The sequence below is a fragment of the Martes martes genome, assembly GCF_963455335.1.
Source record: "Martes martes genome assembly, chromosome: 3".
Classification (NCBI taxonomy): Eukaryota; Metazoa; Chordata; class Mammalia; order Carnivora; family Mustelidae; genus Martes; species Martes martes.
Window position 1 is genome coordinate 66,642,350 of NC_137890.1, and position 22,923 is coordinate 66,665,272.

Here is a 22,923-nt window from a genome sequence, read left to right on the forward strand (position 1 = left end):
GCTTTTCTTTTCTTTTTTTTTTTTTAAGGGATCAAAGAATAAATCGTTCTATTAAAAGGGCTTTTCTTTATGCATTTCAAAAGCGAGTAGGATTTATGGTAGATCAGAGCACATGCAAAATAAAGCTGTTGTTGCTCATTAAATGGCAGCTCAGGAAGACCTCTTTTGAAGGCAAAAATCTTCTCTTTAAGGCACATGGAGAAATATGTAAAGGCCAAAAAGACAGCAAAGCCTTAGATGTGCTTCTCAAAAAGCCACTGTATTCCCAATTCTCATCTAAGAAATGCCTTTTGTTTCAAGACCCTAATGAAAGTTTTCCTTTTTTTTTCTAGTTTCTAATGGTACAATAAATGTAAGAATTATGAAAAGAATGAATTTTGTACAATAGTACATTGATACCTTCTACTATTACCTTCAATCATGACTTCTCCTTTTTTCTTTCTTTTGGTCAGAGAGAGAGTACACATGCATGCACAGGGTGGGGGCAGGGCATGCAGAGAGAAAGAGAGAGAATCTTAACCAGGTTCCTCACCCAGCATGGTGCCTGAAAAGGGGCTTGATCTCACAACCCTAAGATCATGACCTGAGCTGAAATCAAGAGTCAGACACTTCATTGACTGAGCCACGCAGGTGTCTTGTGACTTCTTTTAAATTTATTTTATCCAAATGTACTTTGAAAAGCTTTATCCTTTTATGCAATATCACTTTATAATGGATTAAATTGAGGGATAGCAATTGTCTATAAAAAAGTATAATGCATTCATTCATTCATTCATTCAGTAAAATGTTATTGAATCTCTAGCATGAAGCCCAGTGCTTGGGGTACAGGGATGAAATGTGTACTCTAGGAGGGAGCCAGACAAGGGCAACCAGATAAGTAACAGCCAGTTGTAGTGAGAGACAATTACCCTGAGGCCCTTGGTAAAGGGAGGTGAAGCCAAAGTCTGGTTCCAAAGAATCACCTCAGAGGTAGCCAAAAGGTTTTGGGAAGTAGGAAATGTTTTTCAAAAAGAGAGTAGTCTGTGGGAGAGAGTAAGGGAAGGAACATGGACTATTCAGGGAACCACAAGAAACTTTTTGCAGGGTTAACTAAAGCAGAAGCTATTAGTTAAGGGTGGGCAGGGTCTGGCTAGTGAAGGGCTGCATGCCCCCTATTTTATCCCACTGGTGATAAGACATTGAAGAATTAGATGCAAGAAAGAGATATCATCAGTGTCACTTCAGAAGACTCTGGAAATGGAAAAGGAAACTGATGAGCCATTGAGAAGGTGCACAGTGATTGTTGCATTTGAGAAATGATGGGGTCTCAGCTAAGGCAGTGACAGCAGGAGGATAAGGACAGAGATAGATGCAGGCATCAGGAAAATAACCCCTATTATATTTGGTTTCTGTGATAAATTCTACTGTGATGTATCATCTCAACTTGAGGCACCTTTCCCGGCCATTTTCTTCCCCTAAATGTCAAAACTGCCACATCAAAGTATCCATTCTAAACAGATATGTCAGTCTTCTGTCTTCCCTGGCTTTTGTTTTTAGTGCTTGAGGAGAAGGGAAAGGGCAAAGAAGTAAGACTGCGATGAAATGCTATCCCATTATTTTAAAGGCCTGAATCCATATCACCCCTCTCTGTGGCCCTTAATCATCCTAAGATAGTGCCCTTCTCAATGTAGTTCACAACCAACCCTTCAAATTTCTTGTCCAAGTTTAAGACATTTGCCATTTACTTTTTGAAGCATTATAAATTTTCCACAGAACTGGACAAAATCTCAGATAATTGAATCTGGTGATTTCCAAGGGGTGACATATCATACAGAATTTTTAGTGATTCACATTCAGTAATTATATATTGGAATGTGTATTGGAAAATTTGTAACTAGCATATCACATCCATTATTTAAGGAACATTTATTGTTCAGAAACAGTTCGTTTAAAAGGTCAGTTGTTTTCGGGGCACCTGGGTGGCTCAGTGGGTTAAGTCTCTGCCTTCAGCTCAGGTCATGATCTCAGGGTCCTGGGCTTGAGCCCCGCATCAGGCTCTCTGCTCAGCAGGGAGCCTGCTTCCCCTCTCTCTCTGTCTGCCTCTCTGCCTACTTGTGATCTCTGTCTGTCAAATAAATAAATAAAATCTTAAAAAAAAAAAAAGGTCAGTTGTTTTAAAGGCAATATTTAGATATAAGAGAAATAGTGAAAATGGATAAGTAACTCAAAATTGACAAAGACTGATCCAATCAAACTCATCTTTCATGATGGGATTAAAGTCGGGGCACTAAGTGAGATGCCCTCTGGCAAGGACTGATTACTTATCCACACCAAATGCCCTTCTTGTCCCAGAGCTTACAGCTCAGTTACATTCCCCAGGGCCTTGCAGTAAGAATGGGGGTGTTTTTTCCATGTTTCTTTTCTTCCCTCACCTGCTGAAAACAAGAATCCAGTGGGGAATGCCTAGAGAAGGATGGTCATGTGAAAACAAAAGCCCTCTTTTTCCTAATACATACTGGAGAGTGACACAAGAGATAAACCTTTAATGTGAAGAGCCACACAGATTTGGGGGTGGTTAAAGCAATCAACTTACCCAGTACCACCAATGTCACTCAGTTAATAGCCAAGTTGGAATTAGAGCCCTGATCTCCTAAGGGTCTTTGTTAAGGATGAATTTCTGGGTGAAAAGAGAAAGGCAGTGCTGGCCTTCTACCCCATGTATCTGCCTCTAAGTTGCAATTCCCAAAAAAGAATGAGCTGCTGTTAGTCACCAGGATAGGAGAAAGGACATTTGAGACAACACACCTTTGAAACGAAGATTGACACACTCCACTCCACAAATTGATAATTTGGATGTAGTTCTTGCTCATCATTGATTAAACTGAGGAGAGAAAACCCTTCCCAGTAGGTTGCGCTTAGTCAGTTGGGCCCAAGCCATCTCCATTCCCTCCCTCCAGCACCTGGTCCTGACATTTTTCTGACTGCCTATCTCCAGTTCAGTGTGGGCCTGGGGCAGCAGAGCAGGCACCCTGATAGCAATTTCCTTTTATTCTTGAGTCTGTAACTCCAGCATTAGCTGCCTGGAGAAACAAGGGGCTCCAGAAGATAGCAGAGCTCCTACAGCTGGTAGTTCCAGAATCCAGGCTTCCACTGTGGGATCTGAATGGGATTACAAACATGTCCTGTCCCACTGCCTCCATGAGCAGAGTCTGGGCTTGGTAAAGAATGTGCACTGTGCATGCAGTTAAGAGGAATTCCATCTGGGACAGGGGCATGGGCAGATACATAACAACTGCAGCCCAACAGCAGATTCCCTGCTGGGATTGTGGCTCTGATACCCTCTTTTTCCCTTTTCCGACCAGCCAGGGGGGAAGAAGTTGGTTTTCACTGGACACGATAGCGCATGTGCTGGGCATAAAGATGGGAGACCAGCATGGGTGTTACATGGAGGATGTTTTCACAGGTAACTCTTGATGATGCAAGGATGGAGCAGCCAATGTGATGACCAACCATGGGGAAGGTGGGAGGACATTTAGGATAAAGAGTTACTATGATTATGAAATAGTTGAGAGTATCTATTTATTAGATACTAAAACTACATAGTGACCAGCCAACATTCCACTGTGTTCATGGTAGGGTGTGAACAGCCACACCAGTTACCTAGTTGATCAAGCTTAAGAGTAGCAAATAACTTGATGAAAATAATAATATCTTGACTTCCATAAGCAGGAAATCTGGTCAGAGTAAAGGAAAGGAGACAACTAAGGAGAAGCAAATGTGTAGCCTGGGTGAAGGTGAGCCTGGGTCCCAAGGTGAATGGGACCCTAGGCTCAGTCAACAGCCTGCCCCAGTACGCCTCCTCCTCATGACAGACTCCATCCACAGATCCTGGTTTGACTTGTTTTAATTTATGTATGTTACGTATGATCTTCTTGCCATTGCCTCTTTCCCTCGTGCTTGTTCACTTGTACCTCCTCTTCCACTTGTAGGCTTATAAACTAAGATCAGCCATTCAGAATACCATTTAAGAATACCATCGAGTCCAACAATCACTAATCAAAGTTATGATTTCTAAGGGAACGTCCTCCATGAAGTAAAAACTGTAACAGAAGACTTTGGGTTTTCCATGCTGGGCCTTCCTCAGCAGGCAGGAGGCTAACTGGGATCATAAACATGAGCCCCACAGAATAGAGGAAACAGAAAGCCTGTTGGGAGCCTCATCAAGGACACTCTTGGCCAAACAGTGTGGGCTTCAATTTCAAGGTTTTAGTGGTAAATCAGGTCTAGATGTTTTAATTCTCTGGTGGTGAAAGCTTATTGGGACGACAGAAACAACTTGGGCTCCTGATAATGGATGGGCAGATACTGATCCCAGAGTCTTTTCTCATGGCCACTTTATCAAAGGCCCCTCAATTTGTGGCCAGGCAGGAGTTCCTTGGGAAGGCTTGAATCTGCCTGAAGGCCAAAGAGACAACAGGGGCAGACAGGTGGGGCCTTCCCACATCCACTGCCCTGTCTCAACCAACTTCCGACACTGGCTGGCAAGTAGTGTGTGGGGAGGGACAGGGAGAAAGATGTGAGAAAATCAACGGAACAGATAAATCATGGTATATTCATGTAATATTCCACAATAGTATAAATAACTAGGATTCTCCTTACTCAACACAGATCATTTCAAAATGCAGTGCTGCCTAAAATACATAACACCAACAGATATGCAAGATAGTCAAAGGCATTAAATTTTAAAAGCAAGCATTAATGTTTATGGATACATTCTTATGAAGTATAGAAACCATGTGTGATTCAATACCAGATTCACGGAAGAAAAAGAACGGGATGAAAGGAGGGACACACTGAATGAAGGCTGCTATTCTGTCTCAAGCTGGCTGGGAGGTCCACAGGCAACGGTTATATTCTAGTTCTAAATAAAGTATTTCAGGGACACAAAGTAAGACAAGCAAGTCAAAGCTGAGGACCAGTCCTTTGCAATAGATGGGTGGGTGTGTTGGGGGTCGGGAATAAGTACGTGCAAATCACTGGCACAAAGAACATAAGAATTATAGGTTCAGACCTCTATGTCCTGTAGCATGATTTTGTGACCTAAAATCAAGGTTACATTTTGGAACCAGGTTAGCAGCAAAATACTTCTTTGCAAAATAATTCATAAGGAAGGACTATTTCTCAGGTCCCTTCCAGCTGAAGCAAAACATTCCAAAACAAGATTATTGCTAGTAAAAGAAAATGTTATTTTGTCAGGATCCAACCTGCAGTTTGAGACAAGCATGTTTCCCAGGGAGGCGGTTGGCCCATGTCAACTGGTGGAGAATGAGAGGGAGCTTCCCCGGCCAGGTACCTCAAATCTTTAAGGCCCGAAAGGGACAAACACAGCTACACAAAAGTCTTAGCCAGAATTGCCTTCTCCCACTGCCTCCTGAGGAGGGGGCAATTTTGTGGCAAACACACAGCATGTCCATTATGCTGCCAAGTGCAAAAGAATACCTGCAGAGCTAAGCGTATACGTGCAATGAACAGAAATACACCCAGTCCTAAGGAAGAACGGGAGATTACAAATTGCTGATTATGGGGCACCTGGGTGGCTCAGTGGGTTAAGTCTCTGCCTTCGGCTCAGGTCATGATCTCAGGGTCCTGGGATCAAGCCCCGCATCAGGCTCTCTGCTTGGCGGGGAACGTGCTTCTCCCTCTCTCTCTCTGCCTGCCTCTCTGCCTACTTATGATCTCCTTCTGTCAAATAAATAAATAAAATCTTAAAAAAAAATTGCTGATTATATAAACACAGGGAATTCAGTAGTAACAAGTATCCCCTTTGTGAAACTTATGCAAAATAAATCACAGAATACTTAAGAAAATATTGATCTCTTCAGTGGAACCAGAAATGGAGGCACCTTGAGAATGTTTATCCGCAGAGGAAAAAAAAAAGGTAATACTAAAATCTTTTAAGAGTTTGTGGATACTTAAAAAAAAAAAGTCTTCACAAAATATGTAAAATATGGCTGTATTTTTATATTAATTTTATATTTTATATTAATTTTATATGTTTATATATAATTTTATATTAATATTATTAATATTATATTTATATTAATAATTTCATTAGAGCTTGAAACAAATATAAAATTTGGAGTTAATTTCACCTACTACCATTTTACCAAAACCTATCTGGATCTAATCTTTTCTATGTACAGGGATCTAGAAAACATGCTTCCTATTGTTCTTGCCTCTAGGAACCATCTGGGCTGAGCCCAGGGCAGGCCTGGAGACAGGACACACAGCTCAGAAAGCTTATCAACACAGCACAGAAAGCCTCTAGGACCTACTGGTTTGAGATTTACAAAATTTCCATTCGATCCCCAATAAGCACCACCCTGCATTAGGTCAAGTGTACTCTGGATTTTCCTCCCAATCTTTAAAAGAAACTTAAAACACGCGTTTGGTTGCTTAGTGGTTTTTTCAGTTCTCCTCATCTTGCATACTGTGTAAGTGCTGTTGCAAGGGGCCATTTATGAACGTGTAGTGAACTGTAGGATCATGAATGAGTTGAGCTAGAGCAGAGCTTAGTATGGATATCTCCCAAGGGTCAATTGTAAGGGGTTAGCTTCATTCCTCTGAAGTCTCATCCTGTGTTGAAATTTGCTTTTTCTACCTCTTGGAGCATCTTCTACAGCTGAAATATATACTTGATGGGTGACTAAACAAAATGGAACACTGACATAATGGTATCTATAAAATGAGTGTTGCATCCCTGGATTAGGATTAAATGTAAGCCACCCCTCAGAGATACCTGACTGCATTTAGTCTCAGTTTACTGTCTTTACCCTGCAGGGTCCTCGAGGAAAGCTAGAATAGAGAGAGGGCCTGTTTATATCCTGCACCAGTGAGTCTAAGCTTGGAGTTCCTTCCTTTGCCAATTTATGGAGAGCTGCGTGAAGAGTAAAGCGATAGGAAGGAAAAAGTCTCAGGCAGGCCACTCACGAAACATGAAAAATCTCTGAATTCCTCAAAACACTTAATCCTAATAGCATGTCAGATTTATGAAACCAACTTAGGAGAATTCTTGAAATAGAGATGACATTTATAATGCTCCCCACTAAAATTCCAGGCGAGCATATGGGCCATCCTAATTAGTAAATGAGTCTAACACATGGTCACAAGGCAAGTTGTTTGTTTATTGTTTAAAAAATGTTAGATGATATTACAAGCTACTAACGTCTAAGAGGACCTAACTACATTTACATTTTTAAAAATATGGCATCTATCTTGTAGCAACACTAATTGACCCAACCTGCAGAAACCTATAAAAGTTAAGACAACTTGGTTGATCTGGAGGTGAAGTTCTGAAAGTGTTTCCGAAGGAAACTTATTGCAGAGGGAGAATCGCAGGTGGTTCCATCAGAGACACGTGCATGTACCTGAAATGAGACCCAAAGGACTTCAGTTTTGTAAAATCTCAGGCCACAGAACTTTCCAGGAGTTTCAGCAGAAAGGGAGAAAGCTTTCTGACTGTATGTACTCCAGGCTGACAAATTATAAATCTAGACCTCTCTACACTGATTTTCCTGATTTAACATGCAAGCCTAGCACAAGATTTCTGATTTGTTCTATTTTCAGTTCTGACATGACTATAACCTATTAAAGCTTTAAATTAGTAAGCCTAGAGAAGAAAATTTCAGAAACTTACTTTGAAGCCTTATACTTCTCCCTAATTGCTTGCTGAGGTCGATGAGGTATATCAAGGCACGCTTTGTGTAGCTCACTCAGGCAAGGCACAATTTCATTTAATGAATAGCCTGTAAAGGCAGCAAGGGTTTCTGGCTAATCAAGACAAAAGGAAAAAAAACTGTGTCGTATAACTTTATATCAGAAAGCTGAAGATTAAAACTGTGAAATAAAGGAAATTTAATTACTTAGGAAGTATCCCCACTCATCTCAAAAGTAACTGTAATCCTCTGTCAGTGACTTTAAAAGTGAAATATTAGGAAGAAGAGCCAGAGTTCTTCATTTGCTCATATTGTGTTTTTTTTTAAAGATTTTATTTATTTATTTATTTGTTTGTTTGTTTGTCAGAGAGAGAGAGAGAGCACCCATAAGCAGGCAGAACAGCAGGCAGAGGCAGAGAGAGAAGCAGGCTCCCTGCTGAGCAAGAAGCCCGACGCGGGACTCGATCCCAGGACCCCAGGATCATGACCCGAGCCGAAGGCAGCAGCCCAATCAATTGAGCCACCTAGGCATCCCTCGTATTATGCATTTATTTTTTTTTTAAAGATTTTTTATTTATTTATTTGACAGACAGAGATCACAAGTAGGCAGAGAAGCAGGCAGAGAGAGAGAGAGGAGGAAGCAGGCTCCCTAATGAGCAGAGACCCCGATGTGGGGCTCGATCCCAGGACTTGGGATCATGACCGGAGCTGAAGGCAGAGGCCTTAACCCACTGAGCCACCCAGGTGCCCCTCATATTATGCATTTATAATGCTCAGTTTGGGGCCAGGTTACTTATACTGATTCTCTCATGGGCAGGATTTCTACTGGTCCCTAAAGAGCCTCTATTTACACCTTATATACGAAAGATTTTTAGTGAATGCAGAATAGTAAATAAGTTTTCTAGAAAATAAAAGTAGATACCCCACTTCTTTTAGCACAAAAGTGAGCCTTCAGAACCAAACTGAGGGGCCCATTTCCAGTCTTGCATCTTCTTGGACCAAGAGGCCGCACTAACTGCCCTGTTTCCCCGAAAACTTGATGCAACCTTCTGACCATCCTATTGGATCCAGGTTTTTTAACACACAGAGGACAAAAATCAACAACGTTTGGTTGAGTGCTCAATGCTTGCACCGCAAAAGCATCCTCGTGTGAGGTGGGCATTGAGGATTCCAGGCCTGCTTCTTCTGAATAAGCATGCCACACCATCTCCTTGACTTCCTGCAATCTCTACTCAAGGCCATTGAGTCAAAGCCATAAATGCTGACCTGCAAGACTCCATGGCATGTTGCCATCTGTTGGCAAGACAACCAGTGTCTTATCAAACTAACTTTCCCTCTTAAGAGTCCAGTCCATTCTGAGTCCTGAGAGTTACTGAACAGAATCCTAGATAGGCCTTAAATTTCATCTAGAAAGTAGTTAGAATCTTACCCAGAAGTGCCTGTTCACAGTATAGTTTGCCAGGCAATAAGCTGCTGCTGCTATCAATGAAGGAAGATATTTCAAGAATGGGTCAGCTTCAAGTAGACTCAGTTCTGCTACATACTAAGCACAAGAAAGAAAAATCCCAGGGGAATTAGAAATTTGACTAAGGTTACAGGTCAACCTAAAAACATCAAGGGAAAAAGCTGTCTTATCTTTGTTCATCCTGTATCCAGTGATGAGCAGACAGAAACAGATGCTCAAAATTATTCACTGGGTTAATACTTGCTATGCCTGTCCATAACCAGAATAACATTTATGCTGTAGTAAATGTCAATATATAAGGATTTGGTCCACCTGCACAGTATTAGGTTACTTTTCTTGTCTTATATTAGTAGTACTGATGTATGCTAGTCACGTAAAGTAGCATCATTCTGGCCACTGGAGCGGGACTAGAGTCTTTGGCCAATGGCAAAACTATGACCATGTTGAAGCTATTAATTATAATACCAGCAAATGCATGTGGTTCAGAGGCTAGAGTAGTACCTGTGAGATTAGAAGAAACACACTGGGAAATGTCTACATACATCCTTATTACTCTTTGAGTAGCATAAACATACCAGATATACTAGATCACAGTGGCTGATCACCAAGTGTTCTGAACCAGTACTTCAGTGCCTTCCACTAAAGTCCTGTAATCCCAGATAACCAAATAAGGTTTTACTACTTAATATGTTAGGAGAACACTGGTGCCAAATCAAACTGCATTTATTTTGTTCCCGTTCTATAAACTAAGAAGAGGAGTTGCCTGCACGTGGTCTATACAAATACACAAATACAAGGGAACAATTTCCAAACTCAAATTTCTTTTAAGAGTTGGATGATCAGACAACCTGTGTCTATCAAACAGGATCAATAGTATGTCTTGTAACCAGAAATCATGATCCTAGAGTTAGCTCTCTTCCATTGCTAAAAAGCTCTTCTGGACCCAAGACAAAGCATTGAAAAGGAAGGAAGAACTGAAGGATGATCAGGAAAGGCTACTTTATATCTCCTTGGCTCCCAAGTTCCCGGAAGTCACGTGCCTTACCTTGGCCAGATTCTCAGTTCTGACGCACACTCCTTGTCTCCTTAAGTACTGAAGGAGAAACTGGTTGGTGGTTGGCACTGTGAGATCAAAAGCCAGGACTTTGAGGAGCAAGTGTTCCATTCTTAGCAGTTGGCGTTTGGTATAAGTATCATCAGTTATGTAGACAAATTCGTCTACTTCAGGTGGATATATTTCTTCATATTTCCTACGAAGGGTAAAGAGTTTTTCAAAGTAAAACTTAGAACCTATAGGGTTCTAAGGGTTCCTTCCTGTGTTATCACAGGAAGGGTTCCTTCCTGTGTTATCACAACCAGCCTTTTGCATGGCCCTTGCAGACTTGTTTACTCCATATCCACATATCCACTTAAATATCATTAAAAAGTACTGGACTTGAAAATATTAGGGATTTCATACCTAGTGATGCCAGAACAAGAACATGAGTATTACAAGGCTATGTTGTACTTACTGCTACCAGGAGTAACAGAAACAATTTCCAACTGAGAATTTTAGGCTTTGACCTCTGATATGCTGAAAGATTCTGAATGACAGACACACAGATAAACTCATCTTAATCCTACGAGCCCCACTCATCTTGTGGAAAACAATGTTATATTAAACACTATCACAGAACAACAACTCCCTAGATCTTAGATCTTTAGAAAGATCATGTTCAAAAGAAATAAATAATAAAAATAAAAAGATGTTCCGAAATCTCTACTGAATAAGCAAATGATGCTATGGATCCAAGAGTAAGATAATGATATAATTTCATTGATCAACTTTTTTGCTCTTGCTTTTGTTTCTGTTATCTGTAGTTGGCAAGTTTCTAGGCATTAATGACTAGAATGTCTGAGACTAGAAGAATCAAAGAAACTGCCATCCACCAACAGGTCACTGAATTTAAGGCAGTTCAGGCCTAAGCCAGCTCTTTTTTGTACACAATGATAGTTTGTTTACTGTAACCAAATAAATTGTGTTCTTACCAGTCATTTGCTAGATCACGAAGTTGGCTTTTGTATAACCAAAATAACTAAAATATTTTTGTATTAGAATGTAGTCAAAAGACCGCACTGCAAAATAGTTAAATTGGGTCTTGAATTTGAGCTGATGGCTGCCTCAATCATGATACTGAACTTGTTGCTATAAATCTTAAACATCTGAATTGAAGAGTGAACATGTGTTAAGATTCAGTTTCTCAATAAATGCTGCAAAAATGATGATATTTTATCAAGGGAGGCATGAATAAGCTTTAATTATCGAGCACTGCTCGATAATGGGAGAACTGCTCCCATTTATTTCTTCAATAAATGGGAAAGAAAATCAAGTGTTTTGACAGGTTGCAGTTTGACATTATTTAAGCTGAAAGAACACTTACGAAGCCAGAAGAATGGCTGCTGTTCCTACAAGCTGCAATTTCCCTCTCAGAACAGACATGCATGAAAGAAACCTGTCCAGGAAGTTGACAGCCAGGTAGAGAGTCTCTGCTCGAAGCTTATACTCTTCACCGACCTCAACGAGCCAGTCCACCAAAATTGTCCGCATGCTTTCTGTGATGTCTGGTTGCTTCCTCATGTAGTGTGCTTTGGGCCTGTGTCTTATCTGTTTGGGAAAAGAGTTCTGATACTTATATACTTGCTATGTCAGAAAGATCACTCCACGGTACAGTTGCTATTTAAAAATGGATCTTGTGAGCAAAGGTTAGGAAGAAACTGATCAAGAGCCAAGTACATCTTTACTATGTGGAAGAAAGTATGAAATTCTGGTTCTGTAATACAATTAAGTAACAAATAACAAATAACTTAAAGTGGGAGGATAGCAATATGGGTTATTCCTAAGAGTGAAATACTTAATGTATAAAGCCTTGAGTCATGGAGAAATACTGCAAGTAACTGCTACTTGCCTCACAACTATTATTATTATTATTTAAAATATTTTATTTATTTATTTGACAGAGAGAAAGCAAGAGAGAGACAGAGCACATAAGAAGGGGGAGTGGCAGAGGGTGAAGCAGGCTTCCCGCCAAGCAGGGAGCCTGACGCAGGGCTCGATCCCAGAACCCTGGGATCATGACCTGAGCCGGAGGCAGCTGCTTAACAACTGAGCCACCCAGGCACCCCAGGGTTTTTTTTAAGATTTATTTATTTATTTGGGAGAGAGAATACCAGCAGACTCCCCACTGAGTAAGGATTGAGAAAGATTAAGTGGGGCTCGATCCCAGGGCCCTGAGATTCTAAAGTAAGGTGAAATCAAGAGTTGGATGCCCAGCCAACTGAGCCACCCAGGCGCTCCATAACTATTACCTTTCATAGATATTCCTATGTTTAGATGTCATAAGAATGCTATTCACTAGTGGTTTTGGCCAAGAGTTTATAACTTTCTTATTATTAAGTGTTTTGAATGCTGGAAATTGAAATAGAATTTGGGAAAACTCACTTCAGCTTCTCTAAGATACTGATGAATTTCTTCAGCATATTCAGTCACGTTTATCACATCTGTACCAAAATCTGATGCATCTTCAGACTGGGAATGGAGAGATGAGTCTACCACCATTGGAGAAACTGCGGGGGTTCAACATGACCAGGTAAGACATCCAATTTAAAAATTCATTCCATCCACTAGCCCTCCATAGGCAGTTGTGAAAGTAAGTCTTTACTTCATGGATTTCTCCTGCTAGTTACATGCTACTGAATACAGCAGGCGATTATGGATATAGGGTCCTGTTGGCCCTAGGTGAGTCAGATTACCTGTGTTAAAATCCAGCAGGAAGTGAAGGTCTGACTTGAGTGCGCTGGTGTCTACCTCATACATATTCTCAAATGCCATCCCATCTTTCCCTGTGCCGCTGTCTCTGTCCCCCTGCTCAGGCTCATCCATGCAGATATCAAATACTTGCTTGGCTGGCACCTGGACTGTGCAGTCAGAGAGCACGTTCTTTCCAGCTGGAGGGAAGACATTTTCTGATCCAGAGAAACACCTGATTGTTGTGATCCCCTAGAAGAGGGTTAAGTTTTCTGTTAGAGGCCACCCCAAAGACCATATAGGTGATGTAAGCCTGTGTGACTCAAACCAGCAGGCCGGGAAGAGAAGAGTCTTAAATGGAAACATCTAGATCTGCAACTTAATTTCAGAAAATGAAGCTTCTGAAGTATGACTTCTTCCTTATCTTTGTCTACATGTGACATTTGGGAAAAGAGCTACCTCTAATTTGTCATCTTCCTCGCATATTTATCGAAGGGGACTCAAGATTATAGAAAAAAGGGAAACCATAGCTTTCCTCCAAAACGAAATAGGTAAGGGGGAAGGAGATTGTTAATTGGCTTTCATACCTCTAACCTTACAGGATTTTATAAGTACCCAGCAAAGCTCTTGACACACAGTCACTGAGTTCCTGTAGTCTTCTTCCTTAAATAGCTTTTAGTAAGCGCCTTTATAAAGTTCCCATTTTATATCCAGATATTTAGAAACATGATCAGTTTAGAAACTTGTACTACTAACTGCTCTTACGATGCCTCAGAACCTCTTGCATGACATAATGTAATTACCCTTGGGGAAACCTACCTCTCAATCGCTTCTCCCTTCTATTTATTCCTATAGCATTAGCAGTGGGAACGACTATGTGCACCTCCTCCGTGAATAAGCACATTAAGGTGAGTCATTGTGGACAGCGTGAAGGTCAGCTGAACCAGAACAGGTGGGCAAGGTTTATGAATCTGAGTTATATTTATGCAAATGTTAGGTCTGGCTACTGTATTCATATTTGACTGTTAATAATTAATCTTGTTGTTTACTTTTGAAGCTACTTTCAAGTTAGTATGTGTTTTCCCTTCTATGTAGCCAGTTAAATATTTGGCTTATGTCTAGTAAGAAAAAAAAAATTAAGATTTTATTTATTTATTTGAGAGAAAGTGAGAGTGACAGCATAAGTGGGGAGGGGATGGAGAATCAGGCTCCCTGATGAGAGGGAGCCCAACTCGGAGCTCAGTCCCAGGACCCTGGGATCATGACCTGGGCCAAAGGCAAATTCTTAACTGACTGAGCCATCTAGGCACCCTAAGAAAAAATTCTTTATGGTTAATACTAAAAAAAACCCAAAACAAAACAAAAAACACAAAAAGCCCCAGGGAATATATAAAGGACCAAAATCACAAGTTACTAGAACCATGATTCCAAGTCACTACCAAGTTTGACTTTTGCTCCAACGACACATCTACCAGGGTTGAGACATACATGCATTCCTGAGCATCTATTATGTACCATACATTGTTCTAGGTGCTCAGAATTTAGACAGGAATTAAACATTCAAGAAGGGCTGCCTTCATGGAGTTCACATTCTAGCATGGGGTACGGGGGAAGACAAATAAGATAAGACATGTTACGTCAGATGGTGTGTTCAGTGTTTTAGAGGAGAATAATACAGGGAAAAGGGAGTCCTTGACATTTTAAACAGTATAGCCAGGGAGGGTCCTAATGAAGAGGACAGATGTGAGCAAAGATACAAGATGAGGTAAGGGAGTAAGTCACACAGATAGGTGGTAAGAGCATTCTGAGCAGAGGGAACAGCATGGGTGTAAATGGTGGTAAGGGAGTAAGTCACACAGATAGGTGGTAAGAGAATGCCCTGACATTCAAGTGTGTCTTAAAGACCAAGCAAGGAGCAGAGAGGACAGAATGAGAAAGAAAGAGGTATAGGTCACAAGGTCAGAAAAAAGAGAGAAGCCAGATCAGGAAGGCCTTACCATAGACTATTTAAGACTGTCTACTGCTCAGAGGTGGGAAGCCACTGGAGCAGCCATGGAGGAGGAGAGGTATGATCTGATTTATGTCTTAATAAGATTGCCCTGGCTGTGTATATGTTTAGAGAGCAAGTAAGGTGACCAGTTATGAAACCTGCAAATTCTTGGTGAGACACAATAGGGATCTGAACCAGTGTAGTAGTAATAAAGTCTGAAAAGTAAAGAGATTCTAGACATTTTAAAAAGTAGAGCCAACAGTATTTTCTCAGCAAATTAGATCTGGGGTGGGAGAAAAAGAGTCAAAGATGACAAAGGTTTCTGGGCTGAATAATAGGATGAATATTCCATTTACTGAGATGAGGAAGACTTTGGGAACAGCTGTTTGGGTCTAGGGTTAGTGTTCGGTTTTGCACAAATTTGAGATGCCTATTGTATGATCCAAGGGGAGATGTTAAGTAGGCTGCTGAATATGGGCACCTGTAATATAGCTAAGAGGTCCAGACCAGAGATTAAAGTATGAGTCATCAACAGATAGATGGCATTTAATGCTAAGAGGCTTGAGAGGTTGCTAAGGGAGTGAGTGCAGATTCAGATCAAATACCAAGCCCTAGAGCACTCTTTTAGATATTGAGGAGGAACAGCCAATGAGGTAGGTGGAAAACCAGGAGAAAGTAGTGTTCTCTAGGCTGACTGAAGAAATTGTTTCAAGGAATAAGGAATAATCAACTATGTCAAATGCTGCTAGATCAGTCAAGTGAAGAAAGAAGAATTAGAGACAGAGAGTATTCATTCAGCAAATACTTGCATGCTACCCTGGCCAGACACTGTTCTAAGCACTGAGAATACAGCAGTGAACTTGACATCCCAGTCTTCGTCCTGATAGAGCTTATAGTTGAGCAGGATAGATATACTCTCAAATTATTGCTATAAAATGGACAGTTACTGCAAAGAGTTTTGTAGTTAAAAGGGTTTTAAGATGGAAAAAAAAATACAATAAATTTGCATGCTTAGGAGTTTGACTTAGTAGACAAGACTGAGGGGAGAAAGGAGAGTTGCCGGAAATGACATCCTTGAAGAGACAAGAAGGCATAAAGTATCCTGCACATGTGGGGTGGGGGGGTTTTGCCTTGCATATGAGCAGGGACACGTAAGTCCTGTAGCAGGATGGGGGTGGCAGAGTGTATGACACATGGGAGCATGTGGAAATTCTCTTCTCGTTGCTTCTGTATTTTTAGGAAAATAGGCTAACAGAGTCATGAGCTGAGAGAAAGGATGGAGGTAGAGGTTTGGGAGGATTAAAAAGAAATCTAGAAAACAGATTTCCAAGGAGGTTGTAGAGGACTAGAGCAGGGAAATGTAGAAGTAGCACGAGGCAACATAAAAGGTTAACTAATCATTACGAATTTAAAGAGAGCCTGGACAGCATGGGCAGAACTGACAATTCGTAAGAACCAGGTTTTAGTCTTTCAGTTTAAAAAAGTAAATATTGCTAAGCATATTGTTTGTTAAAACCACTTTAATTTTTTTTCCCAAAGCTTTGAACAGATCACTTTGGGTATTTCTCTCCAACTAATCAGATGCCACCAAGAGGCATGGATGGTCAGTGAATGAAGGGCTTCTAATCTGGCCTCTATCATTTTTTTTTTTTTTAACATTTCCTAAACCTCTGAAATTTTCTCACCTGCTAAATTGGAAGAATTCCTGGCCTACGTACTTCACTATACTATTGCCAGCATCATTTCACTACAGTGGGAATTATAAGCTTAAGGCATAGTTACAAGAGGCTTGTCTAATAACAGACTCAGGGAAGCTTTTTTCTATCCCAAAATTCATTCTTAAGGATCCAGACCCCTCGTTTGCATTCTTAAGTGTCTGATTTTGTTTCCAATCTGTTAGGAGAGACACCTATGATATGTTAAGCATAAGCAACTAATAATAATAATAATAATAATAAGCAATTAATGTCCCATGATCAATTTGCCCAGCTGCCTTTGTTCAGTCCTGGGGAGATGTCTACTTTCAAAGCACACTTTTGGAAATAATTTAGCTTAGCTTTTTCTAATCTGGATTCTAACATCATCTCCAATGAACATACCAAAGATTATTCAAGATTGCCTCAGGTACAGTCTAGATCAGTCTGAACACCACTCTGATCTAGAGGAACCCCAGTTCCATAGTTTATTTTGGTACATTAATAGTTCCTCTTTGCCCAGCACTTACATAGCTTTACATATACTTAATTCAAACAGTTCCTAGACCTATTTCCTTGCTAGGAATAAATAATATAAAAAAATTGTTCACTATTTCTAGTGGGAAAACGGACCAAAGTGATCTTTAACAAAACCAGTGTCCGTATAGTCCAGATTCCAAGGCTGGAACACTCGAGGATACTTGTGGGTAAAACTCCAAGAGAAACCCATCTCCCACCATGGCATGATAGCCCTCAACAACCAGCTTCCACAGCAGTTCTCAGTCATTACCTGGCCACAGGGCCTCCTGTACTGTCCATTCTCCGTTAGCACCCCTAGGACTGTTCTTTGTGGGGGATCCTGGCCGAGCTGGGCTCTGGTTATCATTTGACAGGCATCAGGACCTCGAGGCACTGGGGCTAGGGCTACTCCGCTCTTGGAGCTGCTGCGATGCATACCCTCAGTCTCCACACAATGCAACTAATCAGGGAAGGAGAAACAGACAAGCCAATGGTTAGTCAACCTCTTCCACCATGGGCTCCAAGCATGCAGTGAATGTCTAGAAGAGAGAGCAGAACACATACGACCGCTGCAATTATTAAGGCTGCAAGGAAGGGCATGCGCCTTGGTGCAAGCGATCAAAGCCCCTTTGAATCAAAACAGTGATTTGAATCTCTCCGGGCTTTCTTCCAAGACCTGGTTGAGGCTGGAGGGAGAGATTAATCCTGACAAAGCTCCAAGCAAGGATACTAAACCCCACGTTAACTGGAGAGTCTAAAACTGCAAGCCCGAGTCTTTTCTGACTGCGATGCTTATCTCATCCCTCCTACTCCCACCACTCTCCCCACCTCCCTGCAAACCAAAGACCCAGGATACATCGCTACGGGAAAGTAAGTCCCCTTCCCAAATGACAAGCGAGGTTCTCCTCCGCGGCCCTCCTTCCACCAGATACAAGGCCCCAAAACCTGCTTGGAACCCACAGCGGGCCTCGCTCTTCTCTGCCTTATATCTTTATATAAGTCTCGAACAATTAGCAAGTGCACACGGGTATTGGGAATGAGGGGCCGTCGGAGGGGGCGGGGCGGGGGCGGGGCGGGGCGGGAGGGGACCGAGGTGTTAATAGATTCCAGCGGGGGCGCCGGGCTCCTAGCCGCGGTGGCCGCGGCGCTCAGCGCTAATTGCTTTCAACCCCCCCCCCCCCGCGTCTGTTGAATCAGCCAATCAGCGGCGCTCCCGGGCCTCCCGGGGGCCGCTTCCATGCCAACCGCAGCCGGCGTGCGCGCCCCGGGGCCACATCGCCATGACGACCTCCTCACCTGACACGCTCCGGGCTGACGCGCCGCGATCCCTGGGGGTTCAGGGCCGGGCGGGGCCAACGGGCGGCGGCCCCCGGATCCCCACGGATCCCCGGGCGTGCCGGGGCAGGCGGTCGCCCTCAGCACACGAGCCCCTTCAGGCCGGCGCCCCCGGCCTGGGAGGGAAGAAGGCGGCCCACCCCGCGGTGGCCGGGGTTTTGGAAGGGACTGTTTCCGTAAACCCGTTTCCCCAACAGCCGCTAACTCCTCCCGCTAACGTCTTTTCCCCGGCCCGCTCCTGAGAACCTTGGCTCGGGAGAGCTACGCGGGGGCCCTCGGGGCTGCGCAGGCCGTGGCGCCTTGACCGCGCCCGCCCGAAGGCGCGGCTCGCTCCGGGTCCTCGGCGCACACACCTACATTTCCTCCCAGAGAGAGGCCGAGTTGCAGAGAGCGGGTTGGCCCAAGGTTTGAGCTGGGGCCTCCTAATCCATGGTGGCGGCTTGCCTTCAGTCATTTTGGATCCTTGTGCACCAGAGGCTGCACCTGGCCGGCCCGGTTCCAGTGCATGTGGCCCGGACGGGCGGGAGAGTTTGGGGGCTTTAGGGTCGCACGTGGTGCTCGCAGTTCCCACAAGAGGTATTCCCGGATGGGTTCCAGCAGGCACAGCGTGAATCAGGTCTAGGAACAGCGAGATAGTGGCCCAGGAAGAGGAAGGAACACAGGCGGCAGCGCTAGGGCCTGGGACGTTGCGGGAACTCGGAAGTTGGGGTTGGGCAGGTGGCCTGGCCACGTGGGAAGGGAACTCTCTGGAACTGGAGGCCCAAGGCGAAGTACGGAGAAAGCAGGGGGCCGTACCTACGCGGAGAGGTGGGAATAAGGGGAAGGGGCCCTCAACACAGGAAGGGAGGAGAGGGTCAATGAAACCAGGGAGCTCTGGCACCCTACAGAAGTAACTGGCAAAACAGGTAAAGTCTTTATTATTTTACGAATGTGTGTGTACACACAAACACATTGTATATATAGTGTTACTCCTTTCGTTTTGTTTTTTAATTTTTTTTGAACACACATCCCTAAATTTCTAAAGCAGACACCCCCCCACAAAGGCCATTTTTTTTTTCTTTTCAGTGTACCAGAATTCATTATTTAGGTACCACACCCAGTGTTCCATGCAATACGTGCCCTCCTAATATCCACCACCAGGCTCACCCAACCTCGCACCCCTGACCCCTTCAAAACCCTCAGATTGTTTTTCAGAGTCCATAGTCTCTCATGGTTTGTCTCCCCCTCCAATTTCCCCCAACTCCCATCTCCCCATGTCCTCTGTGTTATTTCTTAGTTTCCACAAGTAAATGAAACCATATGATAATTGACTCTCTCTGCTTGACTTATTTCACTCAGCATAATCTCCTCCAGTCCCGTCCATGTTGATATAAAAGTTGGGTATTCATCCTTTCTGATAATACTCCATAATATTATGGAGCATAATACTCCATAGTGTACATGGACCATATCTTCCTTATCCATTTGTCCATTGAAGGGCATCTTGGTTCTTTCCACAGTTTGGCAATGGTGGCCATTGCTGCTATGAACATTGGGGTACAGATAGCCCTTCTTTTCATTACATCTGTATCTTTGGGGTAAATACCCAGTAGTGCAATTGCAGGGTCATAGGGAAGCTCTATTTTTAATTTCTTAAGGAATCTCCACATTGTTTTCCAAAGTGGCTGTATCAACTTACATTCCCACCCACATTTCCCCTTTCTCCACATCCTCTCCAACACGTGTTATTTATTGTCTTGTTAATTTTGGCCATTCTAACTGGTGTAAGGTGGTATCTCAATGTGGTTTTGACCCAAAGGCCATTTAAATGGCACTATAAGAAATAGTTATTGCCTTCTTCTTTATTTTTAAAGGAAATGATTGTTAGTCTTACAAAAAAAAAAAAAAGAACTCTTTTGAGTGTTCTTCATTAGCGAGCTGGGTATGCATTATACTAATGGGAAAATTGAAGTATTCTACAGAAAGTTTGGGTGAAAGCGTTTGATCCAGTCCACTGTCGAGGAAGTTGGGAAGCATCTTGGAAATCAGTGCAGAGTGCAAGAGGAGCACAGAAACTGATCTTGCTTATCATGAAACTAATTTTTACCATGTTTATCACCGACTTTCCTTCATTGGGAGGCAAGGATCCCCTTGCACCCTGGAATTCTGTACCTTTGAGAATGAAGGCAACACAGGATCCCTAGTAACATCTTGATTACGGCCACAGATGAGTGACATGCAGGCAGGAACCAACTGCTCCCCTTTGCGAGGTGCCTCTACCTGGTAGAGGAAAAGGGCCTTTCTGCCCTCTCCTAGCGCTGGTTTTTAGGAGTCTTCCCGAGAGCCCTCCTCCACCTGGTGACACTGTTGTGATTTCTGGGGACGCTGACGGCCTCAAGCAGGGAACTCTGTCAGAGAGCTAGTCTTGCCAGAGCCTTGGTGGCTTTGGCGGGTTCAAGAATTCTTTGCACTCAGGGGACCCGACCTTCCGTGCGTCTTTTTTTTTTTTTTTTAATTTGGACATGTAGTTTATTGCCACAAGTCTGTATGTCACAGACGCCAGTACTTGTTTAGGAAGCTATTGAGCTCACTTATTATCTGATTTCCTCACAAAAAATGACAGAAGACCTCACTCTGCCTTTCTTCCAAAACAAAGGAGCCGGTACAGTGTTTGTTCTTGTAGCCTGTGGTTTTGATCCTTTTTTCTGAGATTGAAGCTTGAGCCAGGGGGAGGAGGGGGAAGGGTAGCGGTGCTGGGCTCCTTGCACGGCAGCACGGGCAGCATCCTTTAAGCTGGGTGTTCTCAACCTTGACCTAGTCAGGTGCAGAAGACCAGGCTACTAAGTTGTCTAGTGTTTCTCAGCTGTCATGAATGTGAAAACTGCCTTTAAAAAAGAAAACTTTTTTAACAAGGTGAGATCCTTGGATTATTTCATAGTCCTTTTCCGTTATATATATGAAATATTATTATCATTACATCTTATTTCCTCTCCTTCCGCTTTGTTAAACTTGGCAAAGGGAAGTGATAGCGGCTTATGCTTTTATTGTGCTGCCTTAGAATTAAGTATTAATTGTAGTCCTCTGGTAAGATCTTAAATAGGGAGTAATTCAGATGAACTGATATTTATATACATATTTATATGTATGCATATAAATCCAAGTATTTGTATAACTTGTACAATATTATGGCTTTCTTGACTTAAATATTCACCAAGTATTTGAACAAGTAATTGTTATAGGATTTTTTCTCCCTTTGTGCCCCTGGTTCTTGGTCAAGCAGCTTCGAAGAATGAAGAGGTAGACCACAGAGTGGTGGGTAGCAAAGCAAGGTTTATTGAGCGATAGCTAAGTGATAGCACAAAGCTCCAGAGGAGGGAAGGGACCTGAGAGGGTTGCCACTGGAGTTTCTAAGTTTAAGGGGCTTTATGGACTTGTTACTAGGCAGCTTTAAGCTGATTAACTCTCTCTGTGCCTGTCATCCAATCAGGTTTTGTCATCTGCCTATCAAGGGAAAGAGTGGAGGACTCCTTCCAGGGTGGTATAAAATTCTTTTAAGGGTGATTTCCTCTGGGAGGGTACGGGGTGTCCTTGTCCCTGCCTAACTACCTTTCAACTACGCTTCATTACAGTGATTTATGTTTTATAAAAAACAAACCCAACTGATAAATAGGTGCACAATTTTCATTAAGAATTTAAACAACAAACAGCCTTATAATTTAGAAAAATAGGAGTGGAAAGAATAGAACAGACTTTCTCACAAACTTTGCAGTTTTAGTGAGATACACAGTTTCACTTTACTGTTGTTTTTATAGCAAAATCAGGATTAGAACTCAAAGTTAAGTCAATTTCAAATATCTGCATGTTCATATCTTGAGAAGTGAACATACATTTAATTATAAATACATCTTTAATATCTAAATATTGAGGGAAACATACATACTGATATGACACTTTCTTGGCTTAAAAATTACGTGGTCAGCACTTCTGCCTGATACTCAGTACTCAGCTAGTTTTGACACTGGGATCAATTTCCATAATAAGGATGGCAGCTGAATTCTTTGCTAGGATTTTTTAAAACCCAGTGGTTCTGTTAAAATCAATTCCTTTCCCCTCCAAATTACAATTCAAAGACAATCTTTTCTGTTTGCCAGCAATTACCTGGCATTTCAGAAGCTGTTATTACTTCTATTACATTTGCTCATGGTAGCTAGTAATTAACCTCCTGTTCAAACATTTCAGTTTTCACTAATTTCTCTGAAATCAAGTTGATTTTTAGCATAGGGCTAAAAAAGAGATGGAAAATAGAAGAGCCCTCCCCCTTTTTTTAAGAACAGAAGCCCATTTAAGGACATATTTTGTCTTTACATGGGCATAAAACTGCCATTCTATACATTTAATTTAAGAAAATAACCATATAGTAGGGTGAGGGACAGATGTTGGGGCTGGTGGGCAATTTGTGACAT

General features: G+C 42.3%; 1 protein-coding gene across 1 annotated transcript; it reads right to left on the reverse strand.

The window, feature by feature from the left end:
• Nucleotides 1-7,354: 7,354 nt before the first annotated feature.
• On the reverse strand, nt 7,355-17,591 carry CCNA1 (cyclin A1; the record flags this gene model as incomplete). Its single annotated transcript, XM_080799189.1, has 8 exons — nt 17,418-17,591; nt 12,949-13,195; nt 12,638-12,762; nt 11,580-11,803; nt 10,205-10,409; nt 9,124-9,237; nt 7,676-7,809; nt 7,355-7,406 (listed from the first exon to the last, which is right to left on the reverse strand). The coding sequence occupies exons 1-8, from the start codon at nt 17,580-17,582 to the stop codon at nt 7,355-7,357; spliced, it is 1,266 nt and encodes a 421-aa protein (XP_080655315.1). The 5' UTR covers nt 17,583-17,591.
• Nucleotides 17,592-22,923: the final 5,332 nt, after the last annotated feature.